The following is a 22,187-nucleotide window of genomic DNA, read 5'->3' as shown; positions in this document are numbered from 1 at the left end:
GAGATCCATGCTTGCCGGCGTGCCAAATAACAAAATGTTCAAAAATATTCAATTGACACATTGTGCTGAAAGCCTTATTATTGGGGCAGCCACTGGGTTATGTATATTATACGACGTTCGGGGACGAGAGCCCAGTCTTTAATTTCACTAAGGAGTTCTGTGTTTCATCAGAATTCATAAAAGAGTAAACTCCATATTTTACAGATTCTTAACACGTAATTCCCTCAAGGATTACAATCAAGAAGGGAGTGAGAGAATGAGTATGTGTAAACAGTATTATGCATGGAATGTGCCACTCCATAAGTCATGGTGATGACCAAAGGAAAAGTAGACCAGAGGGAAATAGGAACCTTTGAAACAGGTGGCTTGATGCTAATGAAGGATTATAAAGAGCAATTAGACGAATAAAACGTGAAACGAGGAAGTTTACTTAAGAATAAAAGAGGAGAAGGTGTTATGAAGACATAACTAATAGAAGAACGAAACTGATTGGGTACACTTGGAGGCATATCATGTGTTAACATAACAGAACATAATTAAGGGGAAAATATACGATGAAAAACCCAAAGTAGAACACCATACATAAGTATTAGGGCGTCAGAGAAATATAAAAGAGGTGGAAAGATGGAAGCCAACGGTGAACCTCTCTTCCGATAAAAAGGCTGTCGACGATGTTTCTGTTCGTCATTTTATGATTCATACTACAAGGACGACTCATATAAATCGCTCTCATGAATTTTTAACTGGTGGACTCTCCCGGAGGGACAGACTGGGGAAGTGACAACGCTTTCGTCCCAACATTATTAATATCTAAATCCTTTCAATGGAATAAAGTAAATTTACATTTAATTGAAATAATTTCTACGATTTGCTGTGCAATATTAACGGGATATCTTGTCATGCCATCTCATGATCATCTGAATGATTAATTGATGAATTACTTACTGAAGGAAATTACTATGAAAGGGTTAAAGGTTTCCTCCGTGTTGGAATCTTGTTGATGGCGAAATTTCATAACGACCTACTTACTACTTAGGTAGACAGTATTAATGAGGCATTAAAAATTTAGAATAAAATTATAACCTAAGAATATTTCATTTCGCTTTCATTGAAATCGTTTTTTGTATAACATTTAGTATAATCCCTTACAGCTTTGTAATTATCATTTTTGGAAGAAAAAAAAGTAAAAGTTAAATATGTTCAATTTTTTCAAACGGGCTGAATCCATTACTTGTTCTTTAAATCTTTGGAGCCATCCTAGCAGAAATACTTAGCCTACGTTGTTGGGCTTAAAATTATTTACTTTGATAAATAATAAACTTTTCCATTGAAAAAAATTTGACTGCCTGTGATTATTGAAAGAGCGTACAACTGAGTTATAAACGTGGCGTGATAAAGACTGCTAATTAATTAGTCCCTAAATTTTAGCACACACAAGCCGACAGATGAACTAAGTATAACATGCCATAAAATTAGAAGGTTTGAGTGCTTGGTGCGGTAAAAGTTGCATCGCGGAGTAGTAATTGTAAGTAGGATTGTCACGAAAATGACTAGCTGCATATTATAATAAAAGTGAATAGCACATCTACCCGGGAGAGCAGTACGGGTTGACTTTTTTAATGGCCGGCTAAACGTTTGTACGATTTAGTCCACATTGAATTACCACGGAGCTCGGCCAAACTAGTATTGGGAAATGTAAGCGTCCGGTATTACAAAATATTAACGTGAATGGCACACCGCGACCGTTTACCTAATAGGCAGAATTGGATCTAGAAGCATCGGCAGCTACGACCATACCGTAATGATTGTGACGCTAGATCTAATACTTATTTTCAATTGATGTTGTACCCATATTTTTGATACAGCCAATTTGTAACAAAAGCATGAAACGGTAATACACTTTTACCTATTGAATATGAGAGCGATGAATAAGTGAAATCGTTTCCCCCACACATAGCACTGATACCGTGGAAAACAATCACATGGTCAACAACGTTATGTTTTCACTGACTAATTGCGTGTAATAACCTACAAAATGTTATTTCATTTGCTTCTGGAAAAAAGAGTATTTTCTGTGCACAAATTCCCTCTTGAAATTTATTCAACCGCACCTTAAACTCAATAGATATTTATTCAAAATTTCTAAATTGGCTGAATAATAGGTAAATTCGTCCGTAAATAAATTTGAATTTGCTGTTACGCTTACAGCGAATCCATTTCGTAAAAAATGTTCACGTATTCTCGCATGACAATATTTCATACAGCGCTTTAATCTCAATATTTTTTTGCCAATAGGCCATGTATTATCATTTATTTCTCCTTTCTTCAGAAGTAATCTCCCCGCGGTTTCTCTTGTGGTTAAAACATTTTGTATTAGCCTCTTTTATATTCATCTTCAGTGGTTCAAGATTCATGACTGATGGGCAATACTTACCAAAGAAGCGAAGTTGAAACTCAAATATCCACTCAAATGTAAATGGAAACCTATAGGTGATTTTGTAAATATTGCTCCGTTATGATATAACATGAATGTAAAAAAATATGAACTGTATATATTCCCTGAATACTGGTTCAAAGAATGCAGGTGAATTAAAAATATATTTTTGAAAATGTAGAGCTTCTTTTCATCATGGATGTATCTGAAGTAGCCATAATAAAGGGGCTAATGGGATTTTAAATATATTATTCTGGATTCTCGCGGCCGTTTTTGTGGCCTTAAATGGGTGTCCTTTCTTTTGACAAGATGTTGTATTCAGTGTTGTGTATTTGTTTATTTGGCAAAACATCTGAATATGCACCCACATTAATTCGAGGAAGGTATGATACTTTTCATTGGTATTCAAACTGCTATTCTCCTTTGAAAATATATCAGTTGGAAGTATAGAAAAATCTCCTCAAACAGATGATACTTTGAAAGGTTTGTGGTCCTTTATACCCCTAAAGGGAATCAAGGACCACAAACGTAAATAAATAAAAAGAATAAAAGCAACGAGATGCGTATGGACACTACCGAGGTACTTACAGAGTTGATGTAGTTTATAAGGCTCAGTCCTCCATCCCAAGGCAGTTCTTCCTCGCACGACACGTTTGATAACCGGAGGGCATGACTCTGTTCCAGCGTCTGGAGTCCAATGGCGAATACGTAGACGGAGTCGTACATGAGCGCCGGTTCAGCCTGGAGGAAGAGGAGAGTTTTCCGGTACATTATAATCAAATACACAAGAAAAGATTATTACAAATGATTTGCACGTTTTATACGGGATACATTTTTAAATAGATAGAATTTTTAATTCTTTTAAATTAATCGATACCTAACACCAAGAATTTAAATCAATTCGTTAATATAACGATGTATCAATCGAGATTCTAATTCCATTACCCATTCATCGATTTTATTTTCTATATACCTCCTTAAGTTCATGTAAAAGTTAGCTGCTCATTGCGATCATGCTGTTCTGGACTAACTGAGCTTACCATAGCCTTAAATATTACTGTTTTTGAATTGATAATTTTATTATGTTAAGAATTGAAATTAATTGGGGTTTTGAGTTTAGATCTCAAAACAGGAAAAATTTGAATGGATTAAGTTATCTATGCTAACGATCCCACAACAATGGTAACTAATACAGTTAACACTAAAAGAAGCAAGTAAATATTGAAGGTAAAAAATCTGCCAAGTCTCAGATGAAAAACGGTCGATAAAAGGTAAAAATAAAATAAGCCTTTAGTAAAAATAACGAGAAAAATACCCCTTGCGTGAGCCTTTCACTATAATACTACTTGAAAATTACCTTGCAGGAAATTTTTTATTTAAATAATATCCATTAAAACAGAAAAAGAAGGGAAAATATGTGTTTTCGTCATCAAGAGTCATCACTTTTTACGAGTGATCCATTGAAATTTTAGGTTTTCGTCTATTCATTATCTAAGCTTACTAAATTTGCAAACCTCACCTAACAAAAATCTTAATCAATAATTTATAACCTGAATAAACCAATCTTCTTATTTTTTCTTGCCTCTACATCGTCTGCCCAGAGTTATCCCCTCTACCCAAGTCTTAAACAGCCCACAGCCACTCAATATGTCCTGCATCCATTTTGCGTGCCTTCTTTGAATATGCTCACCATCCATCTCTCCTCCTTCGCAAACATATAAAGAACGCATTAGCTTGCTTTTCATTCTTTCCCAATATTTTTCCATACCATTGTTCACATACTGATATTGTGATCGCGTTCAATAAAAACATTTTTACAGGTGAACGTCCGTATTGTTTTCCAAAAAATTGGAATTTTAAACGATCCTCATCGAGCTAAAACGTACGGGGCAATAAAAGCTTGAAATCTGATTTGAATTGAATCGACCTCTTGGGATAATTTATTTGGACTCTTTCAACGCATTAGACTAAAGTTTGAAAAAATCAAACCTCAATTCTTTCAACAGAAATAACGGAAGAGTTAACACTAAGGGCGAGGAGATTATTGTACATTCTTCAAGTGGATCGAGAGAAATAGAATCAGACGTCGCCAAAATTCTCTTGAGCAGGGGCATGCAGAAAAAGACACCCAAACGACGCAGTAACTGGCGAAAAGCTCAGCTGCTGGGAGAAAATCTGTGGAATATGAGAACCGCTTTAAAGTCATATTCGTTCCCACAGAGGAGGGATGGAGCCATATTGTGCAGGTATAAAAAAAAGAAAACTTTAGTGGTGCAATATGCCGCCACGCAGTGCGATACGGCCATGTCTCGCGCACGAATTCCCCTAATCCTATGGGTTAAGGGGTCAAACCCGAAAAACTTGCCTTATATAACCCTCAAAGAACCACGAAAAATCATTTCCATTTCCATCAGACTTCCATCATATTCCCAAAATTACTCAGGAATAAAAATCGATCAACTATTCCAATCGAAAGGGGATAGAAGAGAAGAAAAAAATATATATGACTCTTCACTTTGTTTGGAACACTTCCCGTGTCTCATCCCCCCCCCCCCCAGTCTCCCCCCTCCACCATCCGCCCGATCCACCTCGTCTTTTCGAATTCGGGCCATATTACGAATCCAAGAAATGCCCATTTCAATATTACTCGAACTTGAGCCGCGCGGGACCGAAGTATGGGAAAAATTAGAAAAAAGGAATAAAAAAACCGGGCTATGAGCGAAATAAAAAGAGGATGCCGAAATCAATAGCCATCACGGAAACTTGAAAAAAGTATCGAGGCTTCCAAATGCCCCTTGTCCCAAGGACGATGATGTCCTTGGAGGAGAAATTGGAAAATAAAAATCCGAGACGTGGCCCTCTCCGTTGTTTGGAAAGCCGTTCGCACACGCTGCTGGCAGTTTTCGTCTCCCACGTCTCCCCCTCAATCTGCCTTCACCTGGGGTGATATGCTTATAGAAATGGGAGGGAAAACGGCATGCCACGTGACGACGGGGGTGGGGGCGGATCTAGTATACCCACAAGTGACTGGGGGTTGAGGACAATTGAGTCGTCGCGAATATTTTTTCACTAGGACTAATGCATTTTTCCAAATTTTATCACATTAAAATCGTCACGTTTTCTTTTCGACTATATTCTGGATTTTCTCAATTTTTTTATTGCAATGTGTTCCTTAAACTGTGCCTTGTGTTTTTGAGCAGGAGCGTGTGAACTTAAAATGGATCTCTCTCGTGTCCGAACCCAACTACTGTAGGCACATCGCGTTATATAACTGATGCAATCTACGACATTCTCTCTTTAATAGATGAAATTATTTCATGGGGAGACTAAAGGAAACACAAAATATCACTGAATATTCAAACCGGACACATTTAATCATGACATGTTTTGTCACGAATAAATTAAGGATTCATGGTATGTGGTTGAACTGTTCCATAGCAACAGAGACGAAGACTATTACAACTTTCCTTTTAATAATAATTATTAAGTGGAAAATTGTAATACTCTTCGTTCCTGTTGTTTTTTCACCTTACGATGACCATCAGCGTTGAAATCCTGGTCGAGTTTTATTTAAATATCCCGTGTAATGGTTTTGTTTATGTATATATTTTTACCTTGTCGATTGGACTGAGGGGAATTACATGGATCCAGAGGACATTAATTTACTATAATTATTTAAAATGTTGGAAAAATGATTGCATTCCATTTAACGTTATAGCTGAAAAGAAACCATATAAATGGTTGGCCTATAGTATTTCTCAAACAATCTGCTCACTACAAATGTGTGTACTTTTTCCCTCCTAGTGTGCTATTTCAATGGGTCGGAGTTCATTACGACCTTGGCCTTCCTCTGCAGTTCTTAACTTCCGTGAGCCGTTTAATGACGATATTTGGTGCAATATTTATGCTTCAAATGGGATCAAATCATTCATCTTCTTCTTATTATATCCTTTCATATATTTCTCTTCTTGTCCAATTTTTGGACTTCATTTGCTTCCGATATTTTGCTTTCATCACTCTCCTGATGAACTAAAATTTGACGGTATCTTATCATTTTCTATTTCCACATAATTAAGGGTATAATTACTATGTCGCCATTCGCGCAAATTTTCCTCTCTCCTCGAGTGATATTATTCCCCATCATCCATGCCATCTCTCACTGAGGAAAGTTGATTAACATAGACACAATTGTCTTAGAATGTTTCCTTTCCTCTTTTAGATCAGGCAACATGATATCTCCTTCCCCAGCCCATTTGCTTATTTCGAAAATTATCCAGCGTGGAACGGTGGAGGGAAGGTCATTACTACCTAAGATCCCGACCTTAGATGGAAGAAAAACCGACGAACGGTGACCGAGGTTCTTGGTAGATGAGGTAGATCCAGCTTTCTAGTTAAACAGCCAGACTTGGAACGCTTAAAATGAGTTGAAAAAGAAAGAAAAGATGGACCCGTCTTCTTCTTTATTCCCTTAGGATCCCTCCCCCTTTCAATTCCTCTTCCAACCCCCCCTTTTCTTATAACAAAACTTTTAATCCGAAAGAGTGCAAGGAGATGAGTTTAGAGAAAAATAACGTTTCTCATCCTCGCCGACTCCCGGCGATGGAATTGTGTCCCCCCCCCCCCACGCTCCCCACCAGAGTCAAGAGAGGAAATGTTGGGACCGCGGCTAGTGAGAGAATGCTCCCGCACGCTCGTCGTAAAGTCTAAAGATTAAGGAAGGGATACAGCGAGGACGCAATTTAGGGATTTTTAATGGGATGGGGTAGGGGGAAGAATTCAAGGCGCTTTGCAACTGCCGGAAAATTTTTGCTAGGCTGCAAAGAAAAAAAATAATCTCTCGGAGAGACAACTCCTTCGTCTGGCGCGAAACACCATTCTCACTGGAATTCTTCGGCAGTTAGTTTACCACCTAAATCGTACGGTCCCGCGTCATAAAAAATATTTTTATCTTTTTGCTAACCCATCCCATCGCCCCTCCCCCCCAGGGGAACCATCGATTATTCCACTCGATGCATTCGTGACTGTGTAGTCATAATTTTTACGAGGGGGGGGGGGGGTGAAGCGGATTCACACGAAAGGAAGGAAAAAAAGTTTCAAAGAAATTTATCTGTACAAAATGTGTCAACACTGTGCCAGCAGTAAGTTTAAAGCTTAGTGGAAGAAAATACATCATTGAATTCTTTCTAAAATTTAGATGAAGCATAAATAATGAATGTAATTAAGATTTTCATCTTTACTGAGCAATTAATTTAAAACTTAAGAGAAAAAAAGAAGAAAAATCTTTTAAGTCTACGAATGAGCACGGGGAAACCCGCCAGTATATCAATGTGTAAGACTTCCATAATGAATGAGAAAAACATTTATTTTTGTCCTATAAACCCATACCAAACTAAGGGAAACCGCAATCATTTTAGGAAAATAAAGGAGACAATGTTGCCAGAATATTAAGTCTCCCAATTGTCAAACATTCTGCTCCTAATTCTAATTTTTCCCATTAAAATAAAAAAAACCAGAGTCACCCTTTGCTCACAAAAATTAAGACACACCAAGGAAGTTTGAGACTTCTCCGGGAATATATTCTTACTATTATCTGATAATTATATTACGTTAATAATTTGAGATTGTACGGACGTGTTTTACAGGCAAAAAAGAAATCAGAAATCAAAAAAATAAAAACCCAAAGAACAAACAAAAAATTCAGGTAAATCAACCTTTATCAAAGATTTATAACCTAATTACATATTAGGAAGATTTACATCCTAATGTGTAATATATAAGTGAACTGAATTAAAGAACTGTTCAATATAGTACTGTGGGTCTGGGTGTGTCTTATAGATAAAACTAAGAAATTTGGTGGAGATCAGTCTGTGTCCATCTAAATCCTACCGCAAACTGTATATTACCAATGATGATGTAATACATAATCGAGGGGAGAAATAATGGAACACTTTACGAATGATGTGATCGTTCTTAATAGTTATTAAATTATGGTTAATTTGGGTAACGAAATGAAGGACAAGAGAAGTCACCCTTTATCTCATATTCATCGTTGAGAACATAATACCAAAAGTGTTACATTTATTTCATTTATGAGTACTAAGTTCCTTTTGATAACGCCAACTGGAAGATAATTCTACGCAATACAAACAAATAGGAAAATTTTTAATAATGATAATGAAAATATAATTGAATGCTGTAGCCGTATCTAAAGTGCCGATAGAAGTAAAATACAGGATGACGGTAAGGTAAGAGCTGGGAAGATAAATAAATTAAAAAGCAAGCCAGCCAGAATGGTTCATTATCGCTGCAGATCTTGCAGACAGTGAATGCAGCCAAGGTAAAGATCAAAGATCGCGTTAGAATACGCAGATAAAAGATAAGCTTGCTGCGATGCGCGAACAACCGAAGCTAAAAAAGGAGGCCTGACCGGAGTACACGCCTTTATGGAGCATGATATAAAATGGCATAACCTCATGATAATAATGACAAAACTCAGATAATTGACCGCAGTCGAAGGAAAATAAGATGAAGAATAAGAATGAGGGGAGACATAATGGAACAAGTGGAAGCGTTTTTCTATTAATGGGGCCAAATTAAAATGGGTGGAGGAGGCAGGAAGGATGAAAGATGACTCTCTATTTGAAGAATAAAAAAATTGCTAATGGTAAGAAGTACGTCTAGTAGATATTAGTGATTAATGTAACTTTACATGCGTATTTTATTTTCTACAGCTGTGAGGCATTGACTGTAGAAGCATTGAAAGGACTGGAAACAATGGAAAATCGCGCTACTGAAGGAAAAGGAAAGCAATCGGATAGGCGTTGTAACAAATGAAAAAGTACTTGGAGGAGTGAGTGAAGAGGAAATTGTAGAGAGGTCAGTTGGAAGAAAAGAAGGAAAATAATCAGGAATTTCCAAACGCACGAAATTTTACTTAAGATCGTTGTTGAAGGACTAATAGAGGAGAAGAATTCCAGAGGTGACCCTAGGATACGAGCTCGTAGACCATTAAAAGCATGCTACGAGTATGAAAGACTTCAGAGCTGGAATATATGAATGAAGAGGTTGGCAGGGATCGGTAGTTTGGAGAGCTGCTACAAAACAGTCCTTTGAATGATAACATATGGTGGTATAAAAACATTATTGATAGAGTAAAATTAAGATGATGGAATGTTAAAAATTTCATAATTAAAACTCAAATCAACATTCCCTAGAGCAAGACGTATGTAAACACTTGATATGTGAATTTTAAACAACATGCTACTGTTAATCCATTGGTAACATAGATATGGTTTTAATACTTGTTTATTGGAAAATGCGTCTGAATGCTGACCCATACAAAGTTTTTCCATACATATTGGCATCATAAATATACTTTTGTGTTCACAAATGCTAATAATCTCCAAAAATATGTTAAAAACTATGTAGTAGCACACACTGATACGAAGAGTTGAAGGAGATTTTTTATGACAACGTACGCTGTCAATTTATTTAATTTGGATCTTTTGAATAGGGTTCACTTCACACATTAAATTTTCTCTAACTTGTATACTCTGTTGTGAGACAAGTTAAGCTTAAAGAGCATTTACAGTTACTTTAAGATCATCAGAACTAAATAAAATTAATTAAACGAAGTTTCGGAGTTATATTGCATCTAGCATCAATGAAAATACCTAATTCACTTCCAAGCTTTCATCGAATCCCGCAAAAATTTTCAGACATACACATGAAATTCTGAATCCGAGGAAAGTTAATGCGAGTAGAAAATTCCTAATAACAGGCTTTTGAGAAATTAAACCTTAGAAAGGGAAAAGAAATATTAACTAAACGAAGATCACCAATAGGAAGAGGGCTTAAAATTACTGGGCATACTTTAACGTAGGGTGGCTAATTGAATTTGCTTCTGGAAGGGAAAGTAAATGAAGGAAATACGAAGGACATTTTGATGCAACATTCGTGCATGTAACTGTTTTACATGACTGTAATGAAGTTTGCTGTATTGAATTTATAAGGCAACGAATTGAGTCAAAATTTTAAACATTTACAAGAAGTATTCAAATAATACAGGGTGGAAATACTTAAAATGCTTTGGTGTTCATAACGGGATACGAGTACAGAGAATTTGCGTTCCACTGAAAACTATGTGCTCTCTCTTGAAATAGTTTTACCAGACTCTCGCATCTTCAGGATTCCTGTAGTATCTCCAGGGTTTATTGAGGATTTTGCAATTTATTGACTGTAACTATATACATCTAATCACTTCACTTTTCTTGCCATAAAATACCCAAGACTTATTCAAACACAGTGATAATATTTTCTTGGTGTTTGGAGCCCTCCCCTGAAAAACACTAGACCCTATACTGCATCATACAGTATTTGCTTTGTTTCTTCTTTTAAATTATTTTGCTAACCTAAATAAAAGTATAGCTTTGCACTTAGTAATCAATCAACACCATCGTAAAATATTTTGACGCTCTATACTTTTTCGATAATGATTACCGCTGTGAACTCACTTTTCCTCAGCTTCGGTTCCTAAGGTATAGCTGATCTATATCTTTGAATTTTTTCTTAAGCAGTCAAGTGCCGTTAGAAAAAGAATAGAATAAAGAATGTTAACTTGTATATTTTATCGCAAGTGTAATCACGGCTAATACCAACTCATTCTGTAGCCCTGCGGAGAAAACTCAGGGTAAAATACATGGAATTTTGTTCTTAGAAATTGTGTTAACTCTTAGAATTATTCACATTAGATAAAATGAAATACAAACTCGTATTCAAGTTAAAATTATGCTCAAGTTTTACCGTGGAAAGGTTAAGACTTTTTACGGCCTTGATTGCGTAGAAGTGCGAAATGAAGTACATTCCTTCCGTGAATCAAATCGAGAATGAGACTAATAGGCAGCGATTCATTTGATGAATCACCAATGAAATTGGTTTAAAGGTGCTCAATGAGAATATGGACGACTTATTTGACACTAATAGAAGGAAGCAAGCGCCAGATACACATTTAGAGCATGCCCAATAACGCGAATGCACTTGATAAAAGCGCATCAGTAGTGATCGTGAGAGAGAAAAAAAAATAAATGTAGGTTCTCAACATTGCACTCTTAGTAAAATTTCGTAGCCACTAATACGGTTCCCTAAGTCAGCGGTGTTCGAATAATTTTTTGTCTCTGAAAATATCGCACACATTTTTTGTGGGGTTTTACTAGCTCCAAAAAAAGCTCTACAAGTAGCTAATATATTTTGACTAAGATGAAAAGTTTTACCCAACGGAAAATATGAAAATAAATTCAAACCTTGCTTTCTGTGGACGTCGTAGAAGCAATGGTAAAATGCTATCAAAGAGTTACAAATTACCTGTGCTACCAATGAGGTTATTATAAGCAGTAGTCTACCAAGTTTAGACGGGCTCTGGCTCCACAAAGTACTATAGTACTATACATCTAAGCCTTGACTAACTTCTGATAAAAAATATCATTAAACACCGCACAATCCAATAACTCATTCTTTAGCTCTGTATACTTTCTACCTCTCTTTATTTCATCCAAAATGCCTATTCCTTTCCTCCTTCTTCTTTACTCATTCCTCTAGTACTATTTTCAGCATCTCATTGCTTCTCAGTATCTCCTGCATCCCCTTTCCCTGCCTTTTCTGAATTCCTCAGTCTCTTTTCGACTACTATGCCAAGAACTTCATCGTAGGTGTCACTTTCCGCCAATTTTATTTCTTCTATTCTTATTTACACCACATCTTCTGAATGAAAATAAATGCAAAAAAATGAAACAATTCCTTTTTTCCTTAGTATACGAATAGGTCCCACTCCCATTTTTTGAAGTTACGCCGACACACCTTTTTTCGTAAAAATCTTTAACTAATCCAGCTGTTCCTTGAGTTCTCTCCAACTCATTATTGTACGTGCATTTTCTCCCAGCATGTTACCCCAGATATTGGCAAATAAGCCTCCTGATCCGTGAGGAAAATACTAGGAAACTTAACGTTAAAAGATTTATAAGAGGAAAAATCCCCCCCTAATAATTTTGCTTTGCCCTAAAAATATTTTAACTCTATTTTACATTCAGCCAGGGCCCTGAAAAAAACTAAAACGGTGACCAGGAAACCCTAAGGGGGGGGTCCCTTGAAAAATGTCACGAATAGTAAATAAAGAGCGATGATTAAAATAGCCAACGTCGCAGGCAAAATAACTTATTGTCTTTTTGATTAATTTTGCCCTGTGTTGTAAGGGCCTGTATATTATACTTCACTTATTAGCTTCATACAACAGGTGTGCACTTTTAGTTAGTCCATAGCCTCGTTGGGTGTGGGTACGCGAGACATATTTTCAAAAAGAATTATGGCACACATTTTGTGCAAATTGTAAATTTGCGGAGAGTTAAAAAAATAAAAATCCTTGATCGTCGCACCGCCGCTTCGTCAGATGTTTAGAATGCATATCGCGAGTTTTGCTTGGGTCAGAAGGGCACGTTTCGAAAAAATACGCAGCATTGGAAAAGAGGGGTAAAAAGGAAAGGTGGGCACATGAATGTGGAAATGGTCGCGGAAAGGTCGCGGAATGGATGCACGGACGGTAAAAGTTTGTGACCCGCGGGCGCAACGAACTTTTCAAAAACAAATACACACATTATGGACAGCGGACGGGGAGGGTCTGATAAAATTCCATCAGCAATAAGGCCACCTGAACTGAAATGTGCTTTTATGGAGAATAAAAATGTATAGCACCGTCTGCTCCCGCCATTTTCTTATTTTGTTATCATATTTACCTCACTGCATTTTCTGCTATGATTCAAAAGATTTAAATTGCACTTAAATGTTGTTACTATTCAAATGTAAGATGAAATAAAGCGATTAAAAATAATTTAAAAAATCATTGTGAACTGCTTTAAAATGAAGTTGCACGGAAAAAATAGAGAGTTATAAACAGAAGGTTTGGCCCGAAAAATGCACCAAACATATATTGCCTGCAAGTGCGGCGTGGCAATCGTAAATACCAGCCTAGTAGCGGTCAGTTTCAAAATTGACTACATGGCATACCTTTAAACATGTAAATCCAGGAGTTAAATGGCCTCTCACTAGCCAGAAGTCATCTTTATTATTCATTATATTTGAATTAAATAATATAGAGATAATAGAGAGTAGTGCCAGTTTCAAAAGAATAAAACAAAGAGGGTGGATTGGGATATTAATATAGAACCATAAACAAAAACGAAAAAAAGGAGTAGCGCGAGGCAGTGGATAAACGAAAGAGAATTCGGAGATGGTTAAAGAGGAAAAAAGACGAAAACATCTCAAAAAAGACATCTCAACAAAACTATTGGAGAAATAAGAATGAAACTAACAATAAGAGGATGGATTATGGATGAGATGATTAACAAGATTGATGTGAGAAGGGAATGGAAGATAAATGCACACATTTAGGAAAAAAGGAAGTACTAAAGGAAAAATAAACTTAAGTGGAAAATTAATAGGACGAATGGAGAATGGAATAATATACAGTGTGAGGGTACGGAGAGTTTACAGAGGGCACGAGAAATAAGTGCTCTGTTCAAGAAGGCAAAGGTACTAACAGAGAGTAAGAAGGGAAAATCCGTGTATAAAAACAAAGATAAGGAAAAAAAAAATATTTTTTTCAAATTTCCAGAAAACAAAAGGAAAGATTCAAGGTATAGAAAAATAATAGATTATCTAAATATATGCCAAAGAGAGAAATCGGATAAAATATTCCATACGATGTTTTAATTCAGGGTAGATAGGAATAAAATGAAATTAAGTTGCGTATCAAACGAGGTTAGAAAGATTTATTGCTTTTAGTCGTAATGGTTATCAGGTTAGCGACTTTTTTTCAAGTTTTAATAGCTGTTTTATAGAGGATATTCCCAGATGACAAATGTGAGATTTGATAAGAAAACAGCCTCGTGTACTTGAGAGTACTCGTTGATTTTCATGAGTTATTCGAGATATTGTCATTTGAAATATTCCAGACTGTAGGGAATCACAATAGCGCCCTTTGTTTAATATGATATGAATATCGCATCAAACTTCCCCATAATATATACTTCCACGTCGACGACATCTATACAGAAAAAGTTCAAGGTCAAAGAGGAAGTTTTACTGAATTACATTGTGCGGATTTACATTACCAATGAAGAATTCTACTTGAATAGAGTTCCGATAAGATTTTCTTTTCCTATCATTTAGATTATGACGATATATAGTTTTCACATGGTTATATAAGTGGATATTTAAGAATTAAGACTCATAGAGTTCAGGTTAAGGGACCTAAAGTTAATGCAACAATTTCAGAGCGTAAAAATCATTCGCCTTGACTGGGACTCGAACCCAGATCCCTCAATATCCGGTCGAGTGCTTTAGCCACTTAAGCTACCGAGGCGTCCTCTTAAACTCTGAAATTTTGGGGCTTTTAAAGGAACTAGATGTTATGACGAAATACCGTACATACAATGTCACATGCATTCGTAGTCGTGCGCGAGGCGCCACTGTCCACGAGGTTAAAAGCCAACTTTAAACACGTATGGTGTTTTCCCTTTGACAAATTTGGGTTCGAGTCCCAGTCAAGGCGAATGATTTTTACGCTCTGAAATTGTTGCATTAAAATGCACATTAGCGGATGACTCCGTTAAAAGTTACTGTTGCGGCATCTCCCGCAGTTTCTTTGGAATTTGTCAAAGGGAAAACACCATACGTGTTTAAAGTTGGCTTTTAACCTCGTGGACAGTTTTCGTCATAACATCTAGTTCCTTTAAAAGCCCCAAAATTTCAGAGTTTAAGAGGACGCCTCGGTAGCTTAAGTGGCTAAAGCACTCGACCGGATATTGAGGGATCTGGGTTCGAGTCCCAGTCAAGGCGAATGATTTTTACGCTCTGAAATTGTTGCATTAAAATGCACATTAGCGGATGACTCCGTTAAAAGTTACTGTTGCGGCATCTCCCGCAGTTTCTTTGGAATTTGGACCTAAAGTTATTAAGTTTATGATCACCATAAATTAGAAACCAATTCTCCTTATTTGTGACTAAATTAATATTCCATGGCATCCCAAAATACATTCCGCATTAAGTATATTAACCCATATTCTGAATACTCGAGGCTAAGAGATACATCGAACCCACACAATATCAATTTATCCAAATTGGATTCTATTCTTTTAAATTTCCATTTTATTCCAGCTTAATAATGCGATTATTTCGTGCATGCAAGCTATGCATTTTCCTACATGAAGAAGGAATTTCACGAAACTAAACCGGAGAAATTGCAATTACAAGCACAGGCATTTGGTGAAATAATTGCGAATGCCAAACTAAGAATTCATGTGCCAATTAAGACCGTGACTGCAAAATCCTATGCGTAGAATTCATTTTACAATTGCCTCGAAGCATTTGGAAAATTATCAAACATGTGAGCCAGAGAAACAACTTTTAAATCAACTTACTAAGGGTTGTCGGAAAAAATCGAATGTTTAGCATGAATATGAGAACGTGCAAATGCTATCTAATTATTTCTTGACTATGAATGTTAAAAACATTGGTCCACAGACACGATATCATAGGAAAAATATTGGCACGGTGTGGTGATATATGGAATTTTAAAAGAATAAAACTTGAAAATAGGTTATCAGAGGTACGCGGGGGGGAGGGAGGTGGAAATCCTCTTCATTGTACTTCCGTGGGCGAGGTGAGGGGAGGAAACAGTGTGTATCGGCGGGGTCATCATCATCGACGCCGAGGGAAAGGGGACGGGGCAGTGATGGTCGGGTACGGAGAGGTAGCGGAGGACGTGGGGTGAGAGCGGAGGGCGGGAGAACAGGGGGGATGGGAGAGAGAAGTGTCTTTGGAAGGAGGGATCCGGGTGGCTAAGGTCGAGAGACGGCCATCCCTCGGTCGGAAAGACCCTGGGAATCGAGCCATTGTGGTCGGAGATATAACGAGGGTGGACAGGAGTAGGGAAAGGGAGAAGTCGGGGAACTTTTGAGACGGGGAAGGGGAGAGTGCATAGTACTTGATTAAAAATGATTAATACCAATTTCCTTTAATAAACAATAATCAATTGGTGGATCTGAAACTTATACAAGACAATCATGAGTTTGATACGTTCAAAAAATTCTTGATGCCTCCAGGTAGTTTTTTCAACTAGAGACTACCTATTATCGTCTCACAAAGTATTCATGAGGCCTAATGCTAAGTACTCCCTATATGGGGTCAGAATTAAGAATTCTAACAGAATGATTTACTTGTTTAACGAAGGTGACTCTAATGGCCGAAAATGCGCGCTACAGAGGTCAGTTTGCAAACTTTAAGATTTATACTGAAATACTCAGGATACGTGCAATCACTTCCTGAATATCACGCGCTCAGAAGTCAACCAGTACATTCCCAGTAAATTTATAAAAGATCACACGTGAATTAGAAGGTACAACGAGGAAGTAAAAAAAGGATTGCGATATCAAAGACTACAGGTATGTCTCGCCAAGATAATAAATTAGGGATGACATATCTAGCGACAAAAGGCAATGCGATCACTTACGATCACCAGATATCTAGGGCGAATGTAAAGAAGGAATTCCAACACAATTTATATATATACTATTACTACTAGTATTACTACTAGTATATTTCAATTCAAACACAAGGAAAAGATAAGAAACTCACTAGTTTTCAAATTTTTGGTGGTCTAAGCCACCTTTCTCAAGGAAGAGAAGGAATTCTTTCTTCTTTTCTGTATGTTTCTGTGTTTGTTCGCAAGTGCTAATTTCATATGCATTATTATTCACATCCGTTAGACTTTCACATTAGTTATATATAAGTATATATATATATATATATATATATATATATATATATATATATATATATATATATATACTCATATATACAGAAACATATATAAGGAAAAGGGATAGGAACACGTATAAAGGACGAACTCAATAGAGGTGGGGAAGGCGGAATCGAACGGATCACAAGAGTAAAAAATTCCAATTTATATTGGCCAATGTGGCTCATCTCTTTCTTCTGGCTATGCGTGCCACGAAACGCACTGTTCTTTTCCTGTATGATGTTGTATGAATTCTAACCACTGTCCTTTCCTCTTGTGTATTGTCTATTTCTCCTTTGGTGGGTGAAACAGCCCCCTGACGCCATCTCTTGGCTAAAGAATCGGGGCGCTTGGCGACATATAAGACCCACGGATCTCAGGGTAAATTACATATCCTCGATAGCTCAAGTGGTTAAGAGCATCCGCCCGGCAAGTGGAAAGATCCGGTGTTCGAGTCCCGGTTGAGGAAATATTTTTACCCTTGTGATCCGTTCGATTCCGCCTTCCCCACCTCTATTGTGTTCGTCCTTTATACGTGTTCCTATCCCTTTTCCTTATATATGTTTCTGTATATATGAGTATTTATTCGCCGTTTGGCGGGATTTCGTGTTGTAGCTATATAGCTGTAGAATGTAGATATATATGTATATAAATTTATGTATGTATATATATATATATGTATGTGTGTGCATGTATATATATGGGTTTATCCTTTATATGTGTTCCTATCCCTTTTCCTTATATCTGTTTCTGTATATATGAGTATTTATTCGCCGTTTGGCGGGATTTCGTGTTTGAATGTGTATTTGGCCAATGTGGCTCATCTCTTTCTTCTGGCTATGCGTGCCACGAAACGCACTGTTCCTTTCCTGTATGATGTTGTATGAATTCTAAACCACTGTCCTTTCCTCTTGTGTATTGTCTATTTCTCCTTTGGTGGGTGAAACAGTCCCCTGACGCCATCTCTTGGCTAAAGAATCGGGGCGCTTGGCGACATATTAGACCCACGGATCTCAGGGTAAATTACGTTTCCTCGATAGCTGCCTTGACAGCAGGACGTGCCTGTGTTCACCGAGTGTCTAAAATCGCCGGCGTCCGAGGCTTCGGTCGCCGGGGTTTGGAGAGCGGCACTGCCGGACTTTCTCGGAAATCGAGGTTCCGATCGTGTTTTGTTTCGAGCGGCGGTTGACCGCCTAGTTCATCAAGAAGCGTGCAGTTTGACTCTCGACTTCTTCCGCCGGGAAGGCCGTACTTTTGTTTTGTTTAGTGGATCAAGACTGACCTTGACTCCTGGTGTAGAGCTTAGGCTCCTTTTGTTTGCTACCGCCGGGTGCGTGTGGCGGGGAGGGAGCGTTCGTGAGTGTTTTATTTCCCTTTAAAGTGCTCGTTTTTTTTGTTGCGCTTTCCTTCTTCTTGCTAGTGTGCTGAATTTGATTTCTTCAAATGGCTGTGCGCCGCTTAAACACGCTCGCCTTGCAAGTTGACGAGAAGGCGAAGCCCCCTACCCCGTTGGAGGTCCACCTCTTCACGTTAGAGCCGCTGGGCCTCACACCCGAAGAGATAGTGGCGATCCAATTTGGATACAATCGCCATTTGATATTCCTGAAGTTGGCAACCGAAGGTACAATGACAAGGATTTTAGACAATACTCCGCGGAAACTACCGTTTCCGTCTTTAAGTGACCAGAGGACGACAATAACAATTGACGAGACTTCCGGCAGCCCGTGTAATGTCAGGGTTCTTTGTCTCCCCGTGGATACCCCATTGGAAGACAACAGGCGAGCTCCAACGCTTTGGTAAAATCCATCGCTCGTGGGAGAACAGGTGGGAGGGAGACAAGATGGCGCGGGTGCTTACTGGCACCAGGGTTGTGCGGATGACGGTCGAGAGAAATATCCCCTCGTACGTCCACATCGGCGGCAACCGGGCCATCATCATCTATGAGGGTCAGCGCCGCACTTGCGCCCGCTGTAACCAAGAAGGCCACGAGCGCAAGACCTGCCCTCGGAACCAGGGAGGTAAGAGCTATGTGGAGGCAATGACGATGCCCTCCAACCCCAACGCCGCCTTGGAGATGGACGAGCCCGAAGTGGCTGTGGAGGAGAGAGCGCGGTCGCTTCTACTCATCGAGGGTGCGGCCCCGGCTGCTCCCGTCGGTCCCCCGCATCTCCCTTCAATTGGAGGGAAATGTCAGCGGGAGCGAAAATCGTCAACGGAGGAAAGGGAACCGAAAAAGAAGAGGACAGACAAACCCAAGCTCCTGGTCTCGAATACCGATCTACAAATGGCTCACGTACCTACCACCTCGCCTAATATCACACGACCTCCAGCCCCCGTCTCCGTGAGCTCGTCAAATGAGGAGGGATGGTCTTTCGCCCCCCCTCCCCCCGCTCACGCCATCGACGCCCTCGCTACGCAATCCTTGCATCACGGGTTTCAAACACCCCGAGAACCTCTGGTGATAGGTGAGGAGGATGCATCTGATTGCGATGTTTTCCCGTCCCCAGCAGCTCATCCCTCGACCCCTTTATCATTGACTGTAAAGGAAGCGTCACCGACCCCGGAAGTCGACCCGCATACAAGTTTCCCAAAGTCAAAAATCCCACATACCCCATCTTCTTTCCCCATTAAGGACAGCCAAGGTGTCGACGATCTTCCCAGCGCTTCTCAAGATACGGACCACAAGCAACTATCGCTCCTGATTTTTCCCGACCACAACCCTTCCGCAGATGAGCCCCAGCCCGCAACTCCGACCCTCCCCGAGGGTACCTCCTGCCCCTTGGCGGCCCCCAGCGGTGCTCCTTTGAAGAAGGCCCCCTGTGGAACGCTGCCGAATTACCCGCACTTTGTGGAGACCACGGCTGGCTCTTCCTCTTCGGACGAGGCCGGGGGGGATGGATGTGGCGAAATGCCGCGTCCTCGCTCGTCGACCCGTTGGACGAGGCGTCCCGGGAAACGGCGAAGCACTCGTCGCCCGGGGTCGAGTCGCGACCGGAGCTACGCTAGCCACGATCAGAACTCTGGGAAGTGATGTCCGGTAGCCACCCGGTGCCGGACACATTTCGTCCATCGTTGAAGAGTTTTTTTTTCTGAATGACTGATTGAATCGATAATTTCAACCCTGCCATTGATAATTTCTTACAATACATAATTTTCCATTGCTAGCTAAAATCTCCCTCCTAATATCTGTGGACCTTGTCTTCCTTTCTTTTTTCTTTCTAAATGTTAATGGTCAAATGTACGAGTATGCGTCTGTATGCATATGCTTATGTATGTGCGTGTGGATGTGCATGTGTGCGTATGTATGTACAAGTGGATATGTATGTGGGGTATATGTATCATGTATACACTTATACTAAAGAAAAACATGATGTACCCATAATCTGTGACCTGATATTATGCATAATGCTAACAAACTCTGTAATATTCTGAGCCGAATAAAATAATTTATATCATAGCTCAAGTGGTTAAGAGCATCCGCCCGGCAAGTGGAAAGATCCGAGGTTCGAGTCCCGGTCAAGGAAATATTTTTACTCCTGTGATCCGTTCGATTCCGCCTTCCCCACCTTTATTGTGTTCGTCCTTTATATGTGTTCCTATCCCTTTTCCTTATATCTGTTTCTGTATATATGAGTATTTATTCGCCGTTTGGCGGGATTTCGTGTTTGAATGTGTGTATATATATATATATATATATACATATATAATGGGCTGACACAATATAACACAAATAGAAAAGAATAGACACATTTAAAAGAACACTCACACGGTAAATTGTTCAAGCTTTCGGCCCTCTCAGAGGCCTTCTTCAAGAGAGACTCTTGAAGAAGGCCTCTGGGAGGGCCGAAAGCTTGAACAACTTACCGTGTGAGTGTTCTTTTAAATGTGTCTATTCTTTTCTATTTGTGTTATATTGTGTCAGCCCATTATTGTGCCGCTCGTGTGAGTTTTTCCGTACAATCGTCATATATATATATATATATGTGTGTGTGTGTGTATCTAAGGAGGCACTTTATTTGCAGAAAAAGTATTGGTTTAATATCAAGGTGCAATTTTTGGAAGCTGTTGAATCAAGATGACCTCATGCGTAAGTGTTCAACGATCCCTCTTTTGTCTATGGAATTAAATTGAATTTAATTTATTTTTCTACTAAGGGGGAAATAATAAAGTAGACAACCGATATAACAAAATTGAGTTGTTTCATGGCTGACCATTACATCTGGAGAACATTTCGGCTAATGTTTATCAGGTGAGTGAGAGGCAATAAAGAAAATGTCGGATTAAGAAGACATTTTTCTAAGAGAGGTTTCTTAAAGAAACAGGAGCAGGCATAGATTTCACAAGGAGGAGATTAGAAGTAAAAAAAATTGGAATAAAAAAACGAAGAAGTGTAAAGGGGTCCCACCACTTTCTTTCGAGAAAGCTTTGCAAAAATGAGTCGCCCCACCGTTTGGGAGTTGTGTGCAAAGCGAAGAGGACGTTGTAAGGATGTTCTTTAAAACCCGCCAGGGTCCAAGATTCTGTGGAGAGAGCGAGGTGCGGGGGGAAATGCGGCGTGAAGGATCACCCTGCTACGTCTAAGAGGGCGATAAGAGGCGACCATTAGAGAGATGGATTTATTAAGTGGATGTGACGCGTGTCCGAAAAAGTTAATCCTCACAAAAAATTGGGAATGCTGCGTGGTTCTGTCACGTGGGGAGGTGATTTGGTAAAAGAACCGTTAACGTTACTGATTCAAAGAGTCATGGATTATACTTGTAGATCTCTAAATTTAAAATATAAAACCGCACGAATATTTTTATTCCATTTTTGAACTATCAACTTTATGATATTTTATCATTATGTCAAATACTACAGCAGCGTCTTCAAAATTATTCTAAAGAAATTCTTATCTGAAAACAATTTTCA

General features: G+C 38.8%; 1 protein-coding gene across 5 annotated transcripts in view; it reads right to left on the bottom strand.

The window, feature by feature from the left end:
- LOC139701043 (glutamate receptor ionotropic, kainate 2-like) overlaps positions 1-22,187 on the bottom strand; it is a 564,255-nt gene that overhangs the window by 90,634 nt on the left and 451,434 nt on the right. For all 5 annotated transcript variants that reach the window (XM_071599613.1, XM_071599611.1, XM_071599615.1 and 2 more), the window contains one exon: positions 3,023-3,175. In XM_071599613.1, the coding sequence (XP_071455714.1) occupies positions 3,023-3,175 (153 nt within the window). The remainder of the gene's footprint in view (positions 1-3,022; positions 3,176-22,187) is intronic.

This window comes from Hetaerina americana, unplaced genomic scaffold (assembly GCF_022747635.1).
Source record: "Hetaerina americana unplaced genomic scaffold, ioHetAmer1.1.p SCAF_11, whole genome shotgun sequence".
Taxonomy (NCBI): Eukaryota; Metazoa; Arthropoda; class Insecta; order Odonata; family Calopterygidae; genus Hetaerina; species Hetaerina americana.
This window is presented reverse-complemented; position numbering and strand designations above follow the sequence as displayed.